The sequence below is a fragment of the Pseudophryne corroboree genome, chromosome 5 (genome assembly GCF_028390025.1).
Source record: "Pseudophryne corroboree isolate aPseCor3 chromosome 5, aPseCor3.hap2, whole genome shotgun sequence".
NCBI lineage: Eukaryota > Metazoa > Chordata > Amphibia > Anura > Myobatrachidae > Pseudophryne > Pseudophryne corroboree.
This window is the reverse complement of record NC_086448.1, coordinates 612,669,941-612,690,180: the sequence shown is the minus strand read 5'-3', so window position 1 is coordinate 612,690,180 and position 20,240 is coordinate 612,669,941. Positions and strand designations below refer to the sequence as shown.

Below are 20,240 nucleotides of genomic sequence, written 5' to 3'. Positions count from 1 at the left end.
CTGTATATGGATGTATTCGAGATAGAGCTTTTATTTGGTAAAGGGTTAAGAAGATATGATTTAGAAAACAGATGAGAGTTATGATTTGCAGAGACACATATGGTTGAAAATTACTATGGCAACGAATACAAACAATTCCGAACAGAATGTATGCTCTGGGCCGGAAGTTACAAACATCACCATGGTTACACATGTGAAGGAACAAAAGGAGGAAAGTGACGAGGATAAGGAGCGATCTGACGCCGGGCATGACGGCGGGTTACCATGGTGATAAGACGCACAGGAGCTTGAAAGAGAGGAAGTGCGGTGACGTCAGGCGCTTCGGTGCCCGGGGAGAAGCGGGTCACCATGGCAACAAGATGCCGCACACTTAAAACAGTGGGGAATAGGCGTACTCGGCCATCCTGAGGAAGCCTGTTGAAGGCGAAACTAGTCGATTGCAGAGACGCCCTTTTTCATTGTCTGCCGGCAGACACCCGTGGTTTATGGGCTCCGTGTGATTTGAAGTAAGTTACTCTTCGAATGCTGTACCTGGGACAGGAATATCTACTGGACTTAGAGAATACAAACCTGAATTGACTATAACTAAGATTGCTGTTTGGTTAGAACAAGCCAGTTCTTTTGCATGGAAAACAACTCCATTCTTGGAGATTCAGAACTACATACCATACAATAGTTTCATGCATCTGGGAGCAAGTTTGTCCTGAAAAACTTAGTGAATAAATCGCTAAAAGATAGCGTATCACAAGTTCTATATGTTTTATGTGTGTTTTGTTTTGTTTTGTTTTGTTCTGTTTGTTATTTATTTTATTTTTAGTATACCGGTATTAGGCAACACAAGAATTATTTTAGGATACTTTTTATGAATGAATGAAAAAGATACTAGATATATAATCTTATACTCTACTCTTAATAAAAGAAAATTCATTTACAATTCTCTTGTGATGATTGATGCTTGATTAGTGTTTTTCAAGTAACTATTTAAGACTCACTCTATAGTTTTTAGCGCTGGGAGATATTTTTTCTTTTGTGTGTATAGATCTGATAGAGCCTCTCAGGCTCCATTTTCTATGCAGCACTATTTGTTGCAGCACGGCTACGTCCCTAGCTCCAGCCACAGTCTAACATACGGAGAGAGAGGAGGCGGAGCTGCTCACTGCCTCTGCCTGTCTTCTCCCTGCCTCCTCCCCTTGCAAAAACTATGACAATTAGTAGAATACTACAAAGAAGATATATGTAAGTTATATATATATTGTTTGCATTATTCTATTAATTGTTATAGTCAAAACTCTGGAGAAGTTCTTAATTAATTATATAGAAGCTCTCAACAGCTGTCCAATTTCTTAATTTTTACCAGCAACAATCCTACACATCAAATGCAATTGGATTCCAGAGCATACAGATGTGTAGGATTGTAGATGGTAAATATTAAGAAATTGGACAGCTGTTGAGAGCATCAATATAATTTATTAATAACTTCTAATCTATGCCTAAAGAACTTCATTAATATGAAATCCAGCTAATTGTTAACTCTACAAATATGAAATCCAGCTAATTGGTATTAAACTGTGGAATCCAAGTAAGATTACTCTACATATGTTTTTAGTGAAATTATTTGTCCTCATTTATGGCGTCACTCATAAAGCCATCATCTAAGAATGATAATTATTTCAATCATTCCTGTCATTATAATATGAAAATTCTATTGTCTAAGAACTAACACCCCCGAAGAAGTCGCCACAGACGAAACGCGCTGGGGTGAAACAAAAAAACATATTTTATGATTATTGTATTTACAATAACTACAGACAAACCTATTTCTGAGTAGTTGACATTTATTGTCAGAAATGAATCTGAAAATTTATTTTTGAATATGTCATTTGCATTTTTAATAAAAAAAGGTTTTATAACATTTGGGTATATGTATTTATAAGGTACTAACAGAGCATCCTCATTTCATGTTATATCCGGCACTCCCCAATATAATATAGTGCAGCTGCCTTCAAGAATCATGTACAATCAACCATATACAGTAGCTGGCACTCCTGGAGACTCAAAATATTGACAAACGCAGTAGCTTATGTCAACGTTTCAGGGTTGACACCCTTTTAGCAAGACAAACTGTACAATACAAATAGACAAGTATATATACATTACCAGACACCTTGTGCACGCACCATCCTCCGCACTCCGAGAGACCCGGTGACATCATTGGCGCTATGTGTGCAGCATGAAGGTCTATAAAAATCCGTCTGTGGTTAACATTTAGGGGTCTATTCATGTAGCATTGAAAAGCCCTTTGCGTTAAACAGGGCTTTTCTCTGCCTACTGTAATTGACAGAGCGGGTTACCGTGGAGAAGTCTCTGACTTCTCCAGCGGTACCCCCGCTCTGTGCCTGAATCGCATCACCATACCTTTGTATGGTGAGTGCGATTCATGAAGGTGCGGAAAGCTCTGCTTTCCGCTTCTCCATTGAGTTCAGGTTCGCCATCTCAGAACGGCGTAACCTGAACTGTAGTGCGGAGATGGCAGGGAAGCTCAATGCTTCCCTGATCGCTACTCGGCACCTCGTGCTGGCTCCGCCCCCCGACCTCCCAGCAACCACTGCGGCCTGCCGGGAGGTCACTGAGCTGCGCATGCGCAAAGGGACCGCCGCTGGACTCCGTGCATCGCAGGGAGGGACCGCTGGAGATGACCTCACCGCAGGAGCCCCAGACACCGCAGCGCATCGTCGGAAGGGTGAGTATACATGAATTGCTACTTATTACAGCTATACATCGCATCGAAGCGATGCGATGTATAGTGATAAGTAGCAATTCTGTTTTCGTTTTCTACATGAATAGACCCCTTAGTCATGTACATTTATTTATAACTCCTTACTGATCCTGGTCCTACTTAATTAGCAATCTTCCAGTTTGTTTATATGATATTGGGGGATTCCCCCATTTATATACATCATAATAACGACATCATCTATCAGCTGCATGATGTAACTATTAAGGGTCAGGTTTATCTACACAACCTGACTTTACCATCAGATTTTTATAGACCTTCATGCTGCACACATAGCTATAAGTACATATTAGGCTCTTAATGACACGGATTGTAAAGTTAATTGGTCCACAAGATATTTATTAGTATCATATTCACTATCTTCCACAAGGAGATAGATATAACTTTACACTACAACATTAGCTACAGGATGCATGTTAGAGCCGCACAGTGAAGCCGCCCTCCGCAGCTCCTACAACACATGCCATATACTGATTCATTTACACTGCTCTCCGTTTTTCTTTTCAGTGATGGTACACATTTCTTTCTTTTCCACGCCCCCTGGGGATGCCGGGTCACAGGCACCGGCAAGCGCCAATTATGTCACCGGGTCTCCCAGAGTGCGGAGGATGGTGCGTGCACGAGGTGTCTGGTAATGTATATATACTTGTCTATTTGTATTGTACAGTTTGTCTTGATAAAAGGGTGTCAACCCTGAAACGTTGACATAAGCTACTGTGTTTGTCAATATTTTGAGTCTCCAGGAGTGCCAGCTATATGGTTGATTGTGTGTGTCTATATATATATATATATATATATATATATTCAAAAAATTAATTAGAAGGCGCTGACAATCACTTCCCAGTAGTACCAGCAATATCAGTGACCAAATATATCAATAAAAATATTTATTTATTAAAACAGCATTCTTTATGCCCAAATTTACAGAGATAATCGTTTCACAAAAACAGATCAAAACAATTATGTTAAAACCTTTAGTGAAGGATATTATTCGATCTCTCTTCAGAACTGACGCGTTTCGTCCTTCACGGACTTCTTCAGAGGGATGGTCAGTTAAGCTGGTAAAAAATGTACATACATTGCAATGAATAAATAAAACAAATACAAGTTACAATTAGCCATAGAAAAAATAAAAAATAAAAAATAGAATATAAAATATAGCAATATTCATAATTTCAAAAAATATTCATACTGATTGCACAATATGAGGAGAAGTGAGGACATGCAATCAAATAATCATAACATCATATTCAATGGAACTGGAGACATATCTGCATGGATATAACAGTCAATTGGAGTACTATAAGATTCCAAGCATTCCAAGCAGATTCCAAGCATTATATACCCCCCCACATAATCCATGTGGCACAAGATACTATCCAATGCCTTATATCAGTACATACCTATTAGATCAGTCCAAAAAATGACAATCATACGAATATTCTGGCTCATTAAACCACTCTCTAGTTCAAGTTCGTAGAACAATTCTACAAAACAATTTCATGTAAATAATTTTACATTCAGCAGGACGGAGGTGACGCTATTTGCAAACGCCACTTCCGCTGGAGAATCCAGGAAGTGCGTTCCACTTTACCAGCTTAACTGACCATCCCTCTGAAGAAGTCTCTGAAGGACGAAACACTTCAGGGTTGAAGAGAGATCGAATAATACCCTTCACTAAAGCTTTTAACATAATTGATTTGATCTGTTTTTGTGAAAGGGTTATCTCTGTAAATTTGGGCATAAAGAATGCTGTTTTAATAAATAAATATTTTTATTGATATATTTGGTCACTGATATTGCTGGTACTATTGGGAAGTGATTGTCAGCGCCTTCTAATTCATTTTTTGGAGGTGTGTGTTGTTTGGTCCTTGCTAACAGAAGGATCGAATTAGAGGGCTGCTATACCACAGCACGGGATAAGGGTATATTTTGGTATATATATATATATATATATATATATATATATATATGGATGCACTTTAAAAAAAGTTCTTGTGAAAGTTCCTTCAAAAGTTCCTCACATTATAGTAATGTTTCATCATGGCACTCATTATACGATGCTTACAATGAATCACGGTGTACTGCCAGACTTTGCTCTGCAATCAGTGGCATGACTCTACAGCCTGTGGTGAGAGACAAGTCCTGTGGATTTTCACAATATCTAGCTGCAACCCCTACCCTTCAAATCAGAAGAAAAATTACTGAATGGAAATCTACTATTATTTCTACCCCTCAGTTTTCAGCTTTAAGAAGTTCAGCACAGAGGTGTGAGCAAAACCCAGTTAGGTTTCCCTACTGTAATATCCTGTTTCTATTGAGCTATCCATCAGAAATTATTTAAATCAGAAAAATGTGCACGACCACACGTGAGCAGTGCGGAAAGTGCAAAAGGCAGAGTGAAGCACAGTTTACAGATAATTTTGTTTTGGAAAGGATTATTTGTGGCACTCATGGGAGTTTGTGGGCCACTGCACCAAATGTATTTGTCTAAGATTATCTTTCTCTCTCTCACTCTCCCCATCCTTTGCTGATAAGGTGAAGAGGCATACCAGGTCTAATTCAGCTGCATTGAAAAGGACAGCATTAGGGGCGGGATTTACTACATTTGTAGCATCCACTGCGTGGTTCCTGGCAAGCTCTTATCTGCTATTTTTGTGAGGGGGCTTGGCCATGCCTCTCTGGATTTAGCCACTCCCCCTATCAGGGCAGGATTAAGGCCCACATGGGCCTCGGGCTTAAAATGATCAAAGGCCTATTGTGAAAAGTTAAGTAGATGTGGCTAATGTTGTGTGGGTGTAGCTAGTGACATATGGCGTGAACGCTCCCTACACTATAATCCCCAATGTCTCTCAAGATTCGTAAAGGTATAAAAACAACTTCACTTTGTGAGGAAATTATGAGGAAATATAACTTATATTCATATAATTTATGGCAACCATGTGACCATCTGGGCAGTTAATCATCATCATCATCATGCTGTCATGGTGATTGGCCTATTTTTATCTGGGGCTTGGAGCCGTAGCTTCATCTGCCCCACTGTTAATCTGTCCCTGCTGAAAGTATCCAAGCCTGTGGCCATTCTCAGCGGCCCTCCGCATAGTAAATCTACACCAAGGTGTTATTGCTTTCTTCACCCCATAGCAGACCTGACCAGGGTCCCATGCACACCCTACATAAGTTATAAAATCTGGAAGTTCCCAGGTCAGCACTGAACCAGCAACAGCAAAGCATTTAAACAAAAAATACGATTTTTTTTTTTTAATCTATTACACAGAAACAAAGTGCCTCGTTACATTACAAAATGGCATACTACACAAGCAAGCCCATGCAAAACTATGTGCACCTTATTATTTTGCTAAAACCGCAATAAAAAAAATAATCTTTTATTTCTCCACGGTAAACCCCTTTTCTAAAACGTAGGAAGAGAAGAAAATGTCTGTTATCATTTAAACAGGGTTTTTCTTTTCTCTATGAATAGAACGCATAAATACTAGTTTCATAATATACAGTATAATAGTAAATAGTTGAAAGAGGAAATACAAAATCATACAGGTCAGTACTTTGAGAAAACAATATTTTATTTTTACATACCCATGAGCTCTGGATATTCTCTCCTTGCACCAGGAGATGGAGTGATAAGGAAACATGGACTGGCACCTGACATCACATGCCATACATACCATAGGCATATGATAGCAGAGGGCAGTGTTGTAGTAGACTTTCATTGAACACTAGTCTGTCTGCAATAATGTAATTGGTTAAACACATTCACTGGCAGGTTAATGGCAAAGGACCTTTTATAAAGGGAAACCATGTAGGTAGGAGAGGGAAGCTAGTTTCAAAGAGAAAGATAAGGACAACTTATGAGCATAGAGATTTGTAATGAAATGTTTGCTTTTAGTTCCTGTTTGATACGTTCAGTTCCGCTTTAGGTGAAACGATGATTATGAGTCACATAGTTGACTCTGATTCTTTATCTGGAGTTACTATAAGTAAAAATAAACTGAAAAAACACTAATAGATATGAGCTGCAGGGCACCTTTTAAAATTGGACCCATTGACAGGTCAAATATTTTTTTAGGCAGTGTGGGAATGCCAGAATGGGAGGTGGTAAATGCATGCGCTTTTTATATAATAATTAAAATCAATATACTTATACTGATTGTATCATATCTTAATTAAATCTTAAGCATGTCCAATCTAGTGTATCACAGTAGACAACAAGTTCACAATCATTTTCAGGAATCATGATTGCTAAGAGGTCAATTTATTATTAAATATTTGCATCATATTCCCTGAAAATATCCATTTTTGGGGGATACACGAAAATATTAAGGGGTATATTCATGCAGCAGAGAAAAGCCCTGTTTTGCGTTAAACAGGGCTTTTCTCTGCTTACCGCAATTCACAAAGCGGGTTACCGCGGAGAACGTTATTACTTCTCCTGCGGTATCCCTGCTCTGTGCTGGAATCGCAGTACCATACACTTGTATGGTATCTGCAATTCATGTAGAAGCGGAAAGCTCAGCTTTCCGCTTCTCTTCTCTGTGCCGCTTCGCCACCTGAGGATGGCGTAGTATCTACCTGCCTGACGCTAAGCCTGTTCTTTCCCCTGCTTCGGTACTAGCCGCTCCGTCCGCAAGCTCCGCCCCTTTTACCCAGCTCGCACTGCTTCCGGCTTGTGAGGAATCTCCTTAGCAACCACTTGACGGGCAGCTCGCCAAGCATGAGGTGCGCATGCGCCAGAGGCAGATCGGCGTAGTAGGCGCGGCAGAAGCAGAGAAGAGGACATCGTGGACGGCCAGTTTAGCACTACGTGACAGAGTTCAGGAAGGGATCAATGAATTGCGGTAAAGATAAGTTAAAAACCCGCACATACGAATGCAATGCTTGGTGATAAGTTAGACCAAAACATTGCATTTGTACATGAATAGATCCCTAAGTATCATGAAAATTTAAGAAGGAGAGACCGCAGCAAATATTGAAGCGGTCTGTTAATTTACCGGCAGCAGCCGCCACCACCATAGATTCTATGGGGGATATAATACTGTCAGATTTATGAAGCTCTGGGATGGGAACCATTCCAGAGTTTGGTAACTGCATCTGAACATGACGCTGTGCAGCTGTAACCTATGGGCTACACTTCTCATCCCATCTCCAGCCATGGTCCCCACGTATGCGTGGTCAGTAATGTGCAGGTGTCCTGATAGAGGAGTGAAAAGACTGCAGATGCGGTCTCTTCACCGAACACATCACAGGGAAATGCTCCTTTTGGGCTCCTTGTCATGCGGTATAATCACAAACTGCTATTTGATTTTAGACTTACTACCACGCCCAGATCACAATGCAAATGCAGTTATTGATAAATGGACTTTTAAGTGGTATATCTGTCATGCAATGTACTAACTTTAATGATCTTTGTGCTGTACAATCCCTATCATATGCCTGATTCAGAAATAGACACAGATCACACAGCCACTTTGGGCGGGATGTACTACGCATCACCTCATGGATGCAATGCATCCCACCACTTATCGGGTACATACCAGCGTTAATCTACAAATGTGATTAAAAATCGCAAAGGACAGCTCTCCCTATAAGAGCTGTTCTTTGCAATTGAAGGACTTCTGGGTTTATGACCTGGGAGTCCTTTTGGCCATGTGCAGAATGATGCGTGCATCGCAGAGGACACTGGGAGGGATCTGATTGGCTTCTGTAGGCTTCGATTAGGCAACGCCAGGATCCCAGAGGCTTCTGTTAGGCAACATCATCTATAGATAAGGTTGCCTACTGGGTCCAAGCTCCGGAATGTATTGCACTCCGGAGCTTGATACATATGGGAAAGTGGCTAAAACTTTATCAATGACATTTCTAAGTTTTGCCCACATTTTTATTTAGTACATCCCACCCTGTGTCTTGGTGGGGAATATGTATCAAAGCTTGGGAAGAGATAAACCAATCACCTCCTGTCATTTTTCAAACACAGCCTGTAACATGGCAGGTAGGCGCTGATTGGCTGGTACTTTATCTCTGCAAGTTTTAATACATACTGTCTGTCCCAATGAGAGTAGTTAGGCAGGATTCTCTGTTTGCCTCTAGGCTGCCAAACACTTGGGGTCTAATTCAGATCTGATCGCTGGGCTGCTAATTTTGCTGTCATGTGATCAGATAGTCGCCGCCTACAGGGGGGAGTATAAATTCACCGTGTAAGTATGCGATCGCATGTGTAGCTGAGCTGCAAAAATTCTGTGTGTGCAGTCTCTGCGCAGCCCAGGACTTACTCTTCCAGTGCGATAGAATCAGGCTGATCGGGGCTGGAGCTGACGTCAGACACCCTCCCTGAAAACGCTTGGGCATGCCTGAGTTTTCCGGACACTCCCAGTACATGCTCAGTTGCCACCCACAACCGACCTCTTCCTGTCAATCACCTTGCGAATGCCCGTGCGATCGGATTTTTTGCACCATCCCGTCGCTGACCGGCGATGCCCGTTGTTGCTGATCGATGTGCGTGCGCATAGCGGTGCATACGCATGTGCAATTAGGATCTAATCGCTCGCTGTGAAAAAACGCACAACAGCGATCAGATCTGAATCACCACGTTGTATATAAAAGCACTGCCACAGTCTGTATATCCCTGCTCCTGCTTGATCCACCACTGATATAAAGCCTTTTAAAGTATGGATGGTGAGAATTGCATCCAACATGCAGAATAAAAATGATTTAGGTGCACAGTTGGACAATAAATGGGCAATTTTCCAGGAACACGTTTAAAACCTGGGAATATCTCTGGAAATTGGGGACAGTTTGGAACTACGGCCCGCATTTATGAACGAAAAAAATGTCTTATGCTAATTAACGTTACCGCTCGCCGCGCTTTTTCACTTGTATTCAGCATTGAAGCTGTCGCTGGCGAGCAGTAACGTTAAAACACCCGTCAGCGCTGACGAATGCTCTTTTTCTCCGGCGTCCCTAACTACTGCGCATGCGGCGCTGTATACATACTCCCGGCACATGCGCAGTAGTGATTTCCGGACGCGGCGGACATTTTTTTTTCCTGTCACTACAGCAACCTGGCAGGCGTGATGCATGCCGGGATTGCTGCGGGAGGGGGGAGCCGGAGCGCAGGTCGGACACCGCTGCAGCGGTGTCCATAACGTCTGCCCGGAGCAGACGAAGCAATTTTAGGTAAGTGAGCGCTATTTCAGAAATAGCGCTCGTTGTTAAATAGACTTTACTGTGCAGCAGCAGGGCCGGATTAACAATGGGGCGGATGGAGCTGCAGCTCCAAGCCTCCCATTGAAAATAGGCCCACAGAGATCCCTGCAGTGCAGTGAAGCCAGTGATGACAGGAAAAAATATATTTCCTGTCACCACACACAGCAGCGCACTCACCTCCGGCTGCTCATTCACCCCCACCACGGCACTGACTAGTAACTAACCTACCGCAGCCAGTGCCAGTGGCTTTCCTTTCCTGTATCTATCTGAGGCTCCGCCCCTGGGTCCGCCTGAAGCTCCGCCCATTCACCGAGGCTCCGCCCCCTGCCAATCCAAAATACATGCTTTGCTTATCCCCGCTGCAGCTTCCCAACAGGAAAATGCCTCATGAAAGAGGGGGGAGGGGCTGCTGTCTTACAAAAGTTGTCTTCCACACCAGGCCCTGAGGTCTCCTCTGTAAGTGGTGTCTATGTCAGTAAGTGTTGCATGTATGTGTCAGTAAGTAGTGTCTGTCAGTAAGTTTTGTGTTGTGTGTGTCAGTCAGTAAATAGTGTCTGTCAGTATGTGCTATCTGTGTCAGTAAATGGTGTGTGTCAGTAAGTTTTGTGTTGTATGTGTGTGTGTCAATAGTGTCTGTCAGTATGTGCTATCTGTGTCAGTAAGTGTTGTGTGTCTGTGTCAGTCAGTGGCGTAACTCCCGGAGGCAAAGGAGACATTTGCCGCCGGGCGTTAGCCATCAGAGGGGCACAAAAGAGCAGGCACTGAGGTTATAGATGAATCCATCTATAACTGCTGTGTGTGTGTAACTGGCGCGTCGCTGACCACTTCAGCAGTGAGCGCTGAGTGGTAGCACACCTGCCGTTGCTGCTGCTGTCAGAGCAGAGTTCCGGGATCTCGTCACCGCTGTTGTGCCGCCGCTGTCTCAGAGCCGGCCCTTAGAGTGATGGTGGTTTGGTAGGTAGGGCAGCTCTGAGTCTGCAGTGGGAGGGAGTGTATGTGCCGAGCGAGGCTCGGCTGGCTGGCAAATGTAAACACGCCGCTCCGGTCGGGTGGCCACCGGCAGGACAGATCACTAAGCTGCTGCCCTCCTCCAGAGCAGGCCCGGCTTTCTCCCTCCTCCAGCAGCTGCGGTGAAGCAGAGGTCGGCCTCTCCATAGCAAACACTGTTCCAGTGTCCTAAACTCCTTCTCACACTACAGGTCGGGCGGCACCATAGGACAGCATAGCAGCTGGCGCTTGGTGAGCTCCGTGTCCATCGTGGATCCTCCTACCGCTGGTCTCCTCTTCGACCTGCACCTGGATCCGTGGGCCTCCCTATGACACCATGCAGCTCACCACTTGCAAGGTTCGGATTGGACACAGTGCAGTGAGTGACCAGGTAGTCCTGTACCCAGCTACCCCCCCCCCCATTCCTGTGTGTTACTGCCCTGTACCCCTACCACTGTATGTGTGTGTGTGTAACCCCCTGTACCTCCCTTCACCCTGGTGTGTGACCCCCCTGTACTTGCTACCTTTGTGTGTATGTCACCCTGCACCCTTCACCCTGGTGTGTGACCCCCCTGTACTTGCTACCTTTGTGTGTAAGTCACCCTGCACCCCCTACCCTGTGTGTATGACATTTTGTACCCCCAGACCCCCTGTGTATGACACAGTTTACACTCTCCACCTCTGTGTGTGTGTGTGTCACCCTGTACCCCCCTCCCCCAAAGGATGAGTCTATTTTTGATCTGTGGGAGGGGTTAAATTGTTTTTTTTATTGCATTTTTCCATGCCCTTTCTTCTACGCACTTTGCTTGGCTTGATACTCCCAAGATAAATCTAAACTGTTGTGAGATTTTTTTTATTAGATTGAGGGATATAGTATGTGGTGACCATTAATGCTGTCTGTAGTATCTGTGGGTCACCGATGCTGTTGTTACAATATGGAGGAGACGATGCTATCAGTAGCATATGGGGGTCACCAATGCTGTGGAGGGCGTGGGGGGTACTTGGTATGAACTTACGCCACTGGTGTCAGTAAGTGGTGTGTGTCAGTAAGTTTTATGTTGTGTGTGTGTGTGTGTGTGTGTGTGTGTGTGTGTGTCAGAAAGTAGTGTCTGTCAGTAAGTGGTGTCTGTGTCAGTAAGTATTGTGTTGTATCTGTGTGTGTCAGTAAGTAGTGTCTGTGTTGTGCGTGTATGTCATGAGTAAGTGGTGACTGTGTCAGTAAGTTTGTGTTGTGTGTATCAGTAGTGTCTGTCAGTAAGTGGTGTCTGAGGCAATTAGTTTATCTGTGTTAGTAAGCGGTCTCTGTGTCATGTGTGTCTGTAAGGGGTATCTGTATTAGTAAGTTGTATCTGTGTCAGTAAGGGGTGTGTGTTAGTAAGTATGTATGTGTCAGTAGTAAGTGTTATCTGTCAGTAAGTAGTGTCTGTGTCAGTAAGGGGTGTCTCAGTAAGTGTATCTGTGACAGTATGTGGTGTCTCAGTAAGTGATCTGTGTCAGTAAGTTGTATCTGTGTCAGTAAGGCGTGCCTGTCAGTAATTTTGTATGTTCCAATATGTGGCATCTGTGTCAGTAAGTGGCGTCTTTGTCAGTAAGGGTTGTCTGTGTTATTAAGTGGTATCTGTCACTAAATGTTTGTATCATTAAGGAGTGTCTGTATGTAAGTGTGTGTGTGTCAGTAAGTGTATATCAGTGTGTTTGTGTCAGTAAGTGTGTCTGTCAGTAAGGGGTGTCTATGTCAGTAAGAGGTGTCTGTGTCCGTAAGGGCTATTTGTGTCCATTAGAGATGTCTGTATAGGTAAGTGGTGTCTGTGTCAGTAAGTGGTATCTGTCAGTAAGGGATATCCATGTTCAGGGCCGCCATCAGGGGTGATGGGGGACTGCCGGACAGGAGTACCTGGCCTGGGAAGAAAGGGGGGCTTCCTCTGGCTCCATTAGTAGGGCTAACACTGCACTTAAGCTCTGGCCCTGCCCCGCAGAGCTTATCTTCCAGCTTAGATGTGGCCCAGTAACCACCCTCTCTTGTACTCCCAGACAGCCTGGCAGTGTACCATGTGTAATCTGTGGATGCCTGAGATGTCCCTGGGCCAGGACAGTGCTCAGCGGCCAGCATCTTTGTATTAATGTTGCTGCTCAGAGGGGAATGTGAGTGTGTGAGGGAGAATGTCACTGAGAAACAGAGGGGAATGTGAGTGTGTGTGTGGTGGTCACTGAGAAACAGAGGGGAATGTGAGTGTGTGTGTGGTGGTCACTGAGAGACAGGGGAATGTTTGGGGGTTCACTGAGAGACAGGTGAATGTGGGGAGGAGGGTCGCTGAGAGACAGAAAAATGGGGTGTCACTGACACAAGGAGGAATGTGGGAGCAGTCACTGAGAGACAGAGGGGAATGTGGCGAGGGGGGACGCTGAGAGACAGGTCAATGTGGCCATGTCACTGAGGCAGAGGGTAATGTGGGAGGTGTAACAGAGACAGAGGGAAATATGGCTATGGGGCAGCATATGCATGTATGAGACCATGTGGTTCAGGGGGGGTTACCTATTTTTTCTGTCCCAGGCCCCACAATATCTGATAGCATCCCTATCCCTAGAGCAAACATGGAATAAAGAAGACTCTTTTTTGGGTGCACTCTTGTTAAATGTGTATTTATGAATGATATTAAAACATATAATTTTATTATGTTTTATTAAAATATTGTCCGTATCCAGTCATTCTCCCCATGAAATTAATTTATATCACAAGACGGAGATACCCATAAATATATTTGTTGGGGAAACAAAGTCACAAATGGGGTTATGTCCTGGTTTAATCTATCCCAATATAGACTGGCATGGAGGTGTAGATATAATCACCGTACACCTGTTCTCATGCCATACCAGTACAAGCAATGCTTGTTTTAATGGGACCAAAATTGGTCATGCAAAAGTAGGTATCAATTACACCGGGAGTGTGTATACCATATATATTACCTTGTCCTGTCCTCGACACTTAAACCCTACTGAGTGTGCCTGATATAGTGGAATAAAAATTCCTAATTAATTCTCGCCTGAGAAAGTAATCATACACCTATTCTCATATCGTATCCGTACAGGCAGCGCATGTGTTGATGAGACCAAAATTAGTAATATACAAATGTTCTTGCCTGAGAAAAATCAGGAAGAATACATACAGGTGGGAAGGAAGAAGTAGTGGTGATACTGCTGTTGGTATTGAGTTTTGATTTGAAACAGCCTCAGATTACTACACTGGGTATTCTCTGAGGGTCACCCCTCAGATACTGACCCAGCCCATCACCGTTTTGCTTCCAAGATCAGACGAGATTGGGCTCTAGCGGTGAGGTATGATAGTAACCTATAAATGAAGTGTTTCACTCACCAATGAGAGTGCACCTATTGGTAGATTAAGGGAAAAGTGTGGATCTGCTGTCCCTGTTAGACCTGGGATTACTCCCAGGAATCATGGATGAGAGTCCACGAAAATAAGGAAAGTAATGAATTCTTTGTAAGAAATAAGAGGATTACACAATACACTATTCAGGCAAAATTGCACATCTGTATTGTCTATGGTATGTGTTCACGGTGTCACTGTATGCAAGAAATCGGGGAAAATGCCCTATTATGGGAGAAAAATTTTCATCCACACATTTTCATTTCAATTTGAACAACATATCCAATAGTATCATAAAAAGAGGTCTCAGATACAATGTATATAAGAATATATGACGGGTAAAGGTAATATAGTAATCAGGTACAGCATGCATGTGTCATGACTGGAGCTATCATCTCCATTCATTGGTTACACCTGGGATAGATATGCTGTCTTAGGCATCAATTAGTGCATATACCACTGAATAATCACAAAAACTGATAGAAAAAAATGATAGAAAAAAATAATAATAATAATAATAATAATATCAAAGGTGATACCGATTACCGCCCAGGTCCCTGGGTCAGTTAAGAGTGATTGGTAGTATAGGTATTCTCCCGTGTAGGATCCTATTGCATGCCTTGCTCAGAGTCCTTGATGCATATTGGATAGGAGTCAGAGTCCTTACTGCATATTAGATAGGAAAACGCGTTTCACCCGTAACAACGGGCTTGCTCACTTCCAATGCAATACCTATACTACCAATCACTCTTAACTGACCCAGGGACCTGGGCGGTAATCGGTATCACCTTTGATATTATTATTATTATTATTATTATTTTTTTCTATCATTTTTTTCTATCAGTTTTTGTGATTATTCAGTGGTATATGCACTAATTGATGCCTAAGACAGCATATCTATCCCAGGTGTAACCAATGAATGGAGATGATAGCTCCAGTCATGACACATGCATGCTGTACCTGATTACTATATTACCTTTACCCGTCATATATTCTTATATACATTGTATCTGAGACCTCTTTTTATGATACTATTGGATATGTTGTTCAAATTGAAATGAAAATGTGTGGATGAAAATTTTTCTCCCATAATAGGGCATTTTCCCCGATTTCTTGCATACGGTGACACCGTGAACACATACCATAGACAATACAGATGTGCAATTTTGCCTGAATAGTGTATTGTGTAATCCTCTTATTTCTTACAAAGAATTCATTACTTTCCTTATTTTCGTGGACTCTCATCCATGATTCCTGGGAGTAATCCCAGGTCTAACAGGGACAGCAGATCCACACTTTTCCCTTAATCTACCAATAGGTGCACTCTCATTGGTGAGTGAAACACTTCATTTATAGGTTACTATCATACCTCACCACTAGAGCCCAATCTCGTCTGATCTTGGAAGCAAAACGGTGATGGGCTGGGTCAGTATCTGAGGGGTGACCCTCAGAGAATACCCAGTGTAGTAATCTGAGGCTGTTTCAAATCAAAACTCAATACCAACAGCAGTATCACCACTACTTCTTCCTTCCCACCTGTATGTATTCTTCCTGATTTTTCTCAGGCAAGAACATTTGTATATTACTAATTTTGGTCTCATCAACACATGCGCTGCCTGTACGGATACGATATGAGAATAGGTGTATGATTACTTTCTCAGGCGAGAATTAATTAGGAATTTTTATTCCACTATATCAGGCACACTCAGTAGGGTTTAAGTGTCGAGGACAGGACAAGGTAATATATATGGTATACACACTCCCGGTGTAATTGATACCTACTTTTGCATGACCAATTTTGGTCCCATTAAAACAAGCATTGCTTGTACTGGTATGGCATGAGAACAGGTGTACGGTGATTATATCTACACCTCCATGCCAGTCTATATTGGGATAGATTAAACCAGGACATAACCCCATTTGTGACTTTGTTTCCCCAACAAATATATTTATGGGTATCTCCGTCTTGTGATATAAATTAATTTCATGGGGAGAATGACTGGATACGGACAATATTTTAATAAAACATAATAAAATTATATGTTTTAATATCATTCATAAATACACATTTAACAAGAGTGCACCCAAAAAAGAGTCTTCTTTATTCCATGTTTGCTCTAGCTTTTCTCTGACTCTGGGTGCACCACCAGATAGCAATAAGAGATTATCTCCGTACAAATGTATACTGGTCCTTATAAACACATGTAATTGTGCAATACTGGTGCGGAATCACCAACCTCCTTTGGAGCATCCCTATCCCTGCCAGTAAGAGTGTTTGTGTCACTAAGTTGTATCTTTGTCAGTAAGGGGTGTCTGTTATTAAGTATTTATGTGCCAATAAGTGGTGTCTGTGTCCGTAAGTGCCATCTGTCAGTAAGTGGTGTCTGTGTCAATAAATGTTTGTGTTAGTAAGGTGTGTCAGTAAGTGGAATATGTCAGTAAGGGGTGCCTGTGTCCATAAGTGATATCTGTCAGTAAGCAGTGTCTGTGTCAGTAAGAGGTGTCTGTGTAGGTGTCAGTAAGTGGTAAGTATTAGTAAGTCTGTGTCAGTAGGTGGTCTGTGTGTCAGTAAGGTCTTCAGTCTATATCTGTATTTGTGTCAGTAAGGGGTGTCTGTTGGTAAGCGGTGTCTGTCTGCAAGTGTGCCTGTGTCAGTAAGATATTCCTGTGTCGGTAAGTGGTGTCTGTGTCAATAAGTATCTGTATCAGTAACCGTGTCCCATGAGCCCTCAGTTCCCTGTTTGCTCTGTTTTGCCCCTATCTCTGCTCCCCTTTCCCTATCTCCTCTGTATTGCCCCGATCTTTTCTAATCTTCCTACACTTGCTCTGTTTTGCCCCATCGTTTCTCCCCTTTCCATCTTCTTTGCATGTTGATACAACTCTCTGTATCATATGGCGGTCACTGCTATGCTCTCTGTGTTAGATGTTGGTCATTTAGATGCTCTCAGTATTGGTGGTTATTGATTCTCTGTATTATATGGTGGTTACCGATTCTCTGTATTATATGGTGGTTATTGATTCTCTGTATCATATGGTGGTTACTGATTCTCTGTATTATATGGTGGTTGCTGATTCTCTGTATCATATGGTGGTTACTGATTCTTTGTATCATATGGTGGTTACTAATTCTCTGTACTATATGGTGGTTACTGATTCTCTGTATCATATGGTGGTTACTGATTCTCTGTATCATATGGTGGTTACTGATTCTCTGTATCATATGGTAGTTATTGATTCTCAATATTATATGGTGGTTACTGATTCTCTGTATTATATGGTGATTACTGATTCTCTGTATTATATGGTGGTTACTGATTCTCTGTATTATATGGTGGTAACTGATTCTCTGTATCATATGGTGGTTACTGGTTACAAATGTTTTCTTGTTATAGCGCCACTATTAAGTGGTTGAAGGTAGGCACTAGCTTTGACCTCCATCGGGATAGCCACACACCCTATTTAGACCACACCCACACTGCACTGGTCACACACCCACATCACTAATCACACCACTGCAGCGCTTGTCACACCTCCTGCCGAGGCACACCATAGGCCCTTCCTAAATTTCAGCTCCAGGCCCATGTGGACCTTAATCTGGCACTGTGCAGCAGTATAGGGAATATGAAAGGCTAATAGCGCTGCTAACTTAAATAGAAATTGGTCCCATTTACCACTTAAAACGAGTTTCCAGCAAGGAAACTCGTTGACAAATGGGGCCCTACGTGTGACAGTGTCCCAAACTTTCCTATAATCCCTGCATTTTACATGTTCCGCACTGCTCTGAAATGTATGATTGAGGATGACCCCATGAAGGGTGTGGGGCAAGTAGTGTACACGTTCAATAAGTGTAGCCCATAACGCCCAGCAAGTAACACAGTAGTTAGAAGTGCATGACTATACAGCATAAGAAAGACGGTTCCGGAGCTCCCTGTGGTGTGGACCCGCGGGTCTCCCCAGTAGGTTGTGCCCATGATGAGCAGGAGCAGCGGGTAGGGAAGGAGCCTCAGCCCCGCTAGCAGCAGACGGGTCCCCGCAGCCTGTCAGTGCGCGGCGGGCGCTGCTGTGCGAGTGTGAATGAGGGTGTGACGTCAGCGCCGCCCTGCAAGATCCTTATAGCCGGGAGAGGGGGAGACCGCTCAGCGCCGACTTCCACATCCAGAGCGTGCAGCAGCAGCAGCAGCAGCAGCAGCAGAGTGAGAGGGGCGGCGCTGCTGTCACTGCCAGGGAGAAGTCGCTGCTGCAGCAGGACACACTCATATTACTATATACACGGAGCAGGCAGCCAGCCAGGGGCAGCACTCCCCTCCGCACAGGACTCTTGCAGGCAAGCGGGACGCTGGAACAAGGAACATCCAAACTTCGCTCCAGCCCCCTATATATACACCAGGGGAGAGGGGAGGAGAAGGACTGCCGCTGCCATACTTTCCGTCTTCTCGCCCATTCCGCTATAAACTGCCGCCACTTACTTACGCCTGTGCTTGTGGTCTGTGAGTCCTGGAACTGCCATGGGGAAAGTATTTGCAAGTTGCCTCCTGACTTTGGCCGGACTTTTGCCTGCTGTGGCGATCGGACCGTACTCCGGTAAGTGGGAGTGATGATCAGGCTGCGATGTCAGAGGGGTGTGCAGGATGGGGGCAGCCCGGCACTGCCGCCCGTATAGCTGTCATGTTGTGTATGAGCCATCTCTCGGGCTGCGCTATTGTCCGCGCACAGACTGGCAGCGATGCGGAGCTATCCCCCGGCCAGCCGGAGATCGCTGCTTGGCGATCTGTCATCATGGGAAAGTGAGCGGTGCGGAGTTCTGGGGAAGTCACACTGCCTCCTCCTTACTTCCATAGGGACTCCACTAATTGGCTAATTACACATAAACACATACATACACACACACACACACACACACACACACACACACACACACACACACACACACATAGCTACAGTATGTATAACAATCTAATGCACTGTAGTGAGTGTGTAGCATAGCACAATGATGTGCAGGCATGCCACTTACCCTAGCGTTACTGGTATATGAGTGCATGGCATGCTGAGGAAGGTGCTGATCCGTGCCCTGTGTCACACATACCCCGGTGCAGTGAGTGGTAAGCGGAGGCACGCGTGGCATGCTGCAGGGAGCATGGGCCGGCGGAGTGACAGGCTGCACCGTGATCCATGGCCGAATACAAATCGCTGTCATCCAGACCAGCTCTGCGGGGACTGGCAGACAGACTGACAGCCTCCTGATCATACAGGGTGACTAGCAATCCAAGCATACTACATGCATAGCTAGTAGCCACAGATCATCCCTGACGCTGTCAGTCTTCTAGCTGGAAATAACACCCAAAGTTCCAGCACACAGGTGTGTATGTACACACAGAGAGCAGGTGTTATGTACACACAGAGGGACCTGCTAGGGAACACTTCCTATCACAACTTTTCCTCCTATACAGAACACCTTCCACTTATCACTGCTTTATCACTTCTCCAGGCGTACATCTGCCCCACTGTCCGAATGATTACATACAGGATATATACTGTATCATACCCTGGATAAAGATACGGCAATGCATTTGCGAGCTGTACATGGTGGCTGCATTCTTTTCATTTTCTGGAAGTGCTTGTGTTGTGATTGTTCTCCCACGTTTCTTACACACTGTAATTGGAAGTAGACTAAAGTGAGTCTGCAGCAATTGTGGAACTACAGTGCCCAGCATGCCACAGGATAGCTATACGTACTGTAACACCTGCATTTAAAACATTTCTTGTAATTTCTTCAGAATATTTGAAAAGACTAATGTTCTCTATTCTCTTATTTACCTGTCCTACATATATTCTGAATAACATTGATCATAATATTGTTGT

At 43.7% G+C, this 20,240-nt stretch overlaps 1 protein-coding gene, 1 long non-coding RNA gene and 2 pseudogenes across 16 annotated transcripts in view; 2 read left to right on the top strand and 2 right to left on the bottom strand.

Moving 5' to 3' along the window:
* LOC134928131 (uncharacterized) overlaps positions 1-19,579 on the bottom strand; it is a 305,108-nt gene extending 285,529 nt beyond the window's left edge. For both annotated transcript variants that reach the window (XR_010177832.1, XR_010177831.1), the window contains exon 1: positions 19,393-19,579. This is a non-coding gene — a long non-coding RNA (uncharacterized LOC134928131). The remainder of the gene's footprint in view (positions 1-19,392) is intronic.
* LOC134930250 (5S ribosomal RNA) lies at positions 14,229-14,346 on the bottom strand (annotated as a pseudogene).
* Positions 15,737-15,854, top strand: LOC134930564 (5S ribosomal RNA; annotated as a pseudogene).
* Positions 18,793-20,240, top strand: part of PTPRM (protein tyrosine phosphatase receptor type M) — a 1,209,695-nt gene continuing 1,208,247 nt past the window's right edge. For all 14 annotated transcript variants that reach the window (XM_063923506.1, XM_063923503.1, XM_063923501.1 and 11 more), the window contains exon 1: positions 18,793-18,962. In XM_063923506.1, coding sequence (XP_063779576.1) covers positions 18,887-18,962 — 76 coding nt within the window. In that variant the 5' untranslated portion in view covers positions 18,793-18,886. The remainder of the gene's footprint in view (positions 18,963-20,240) is intronic.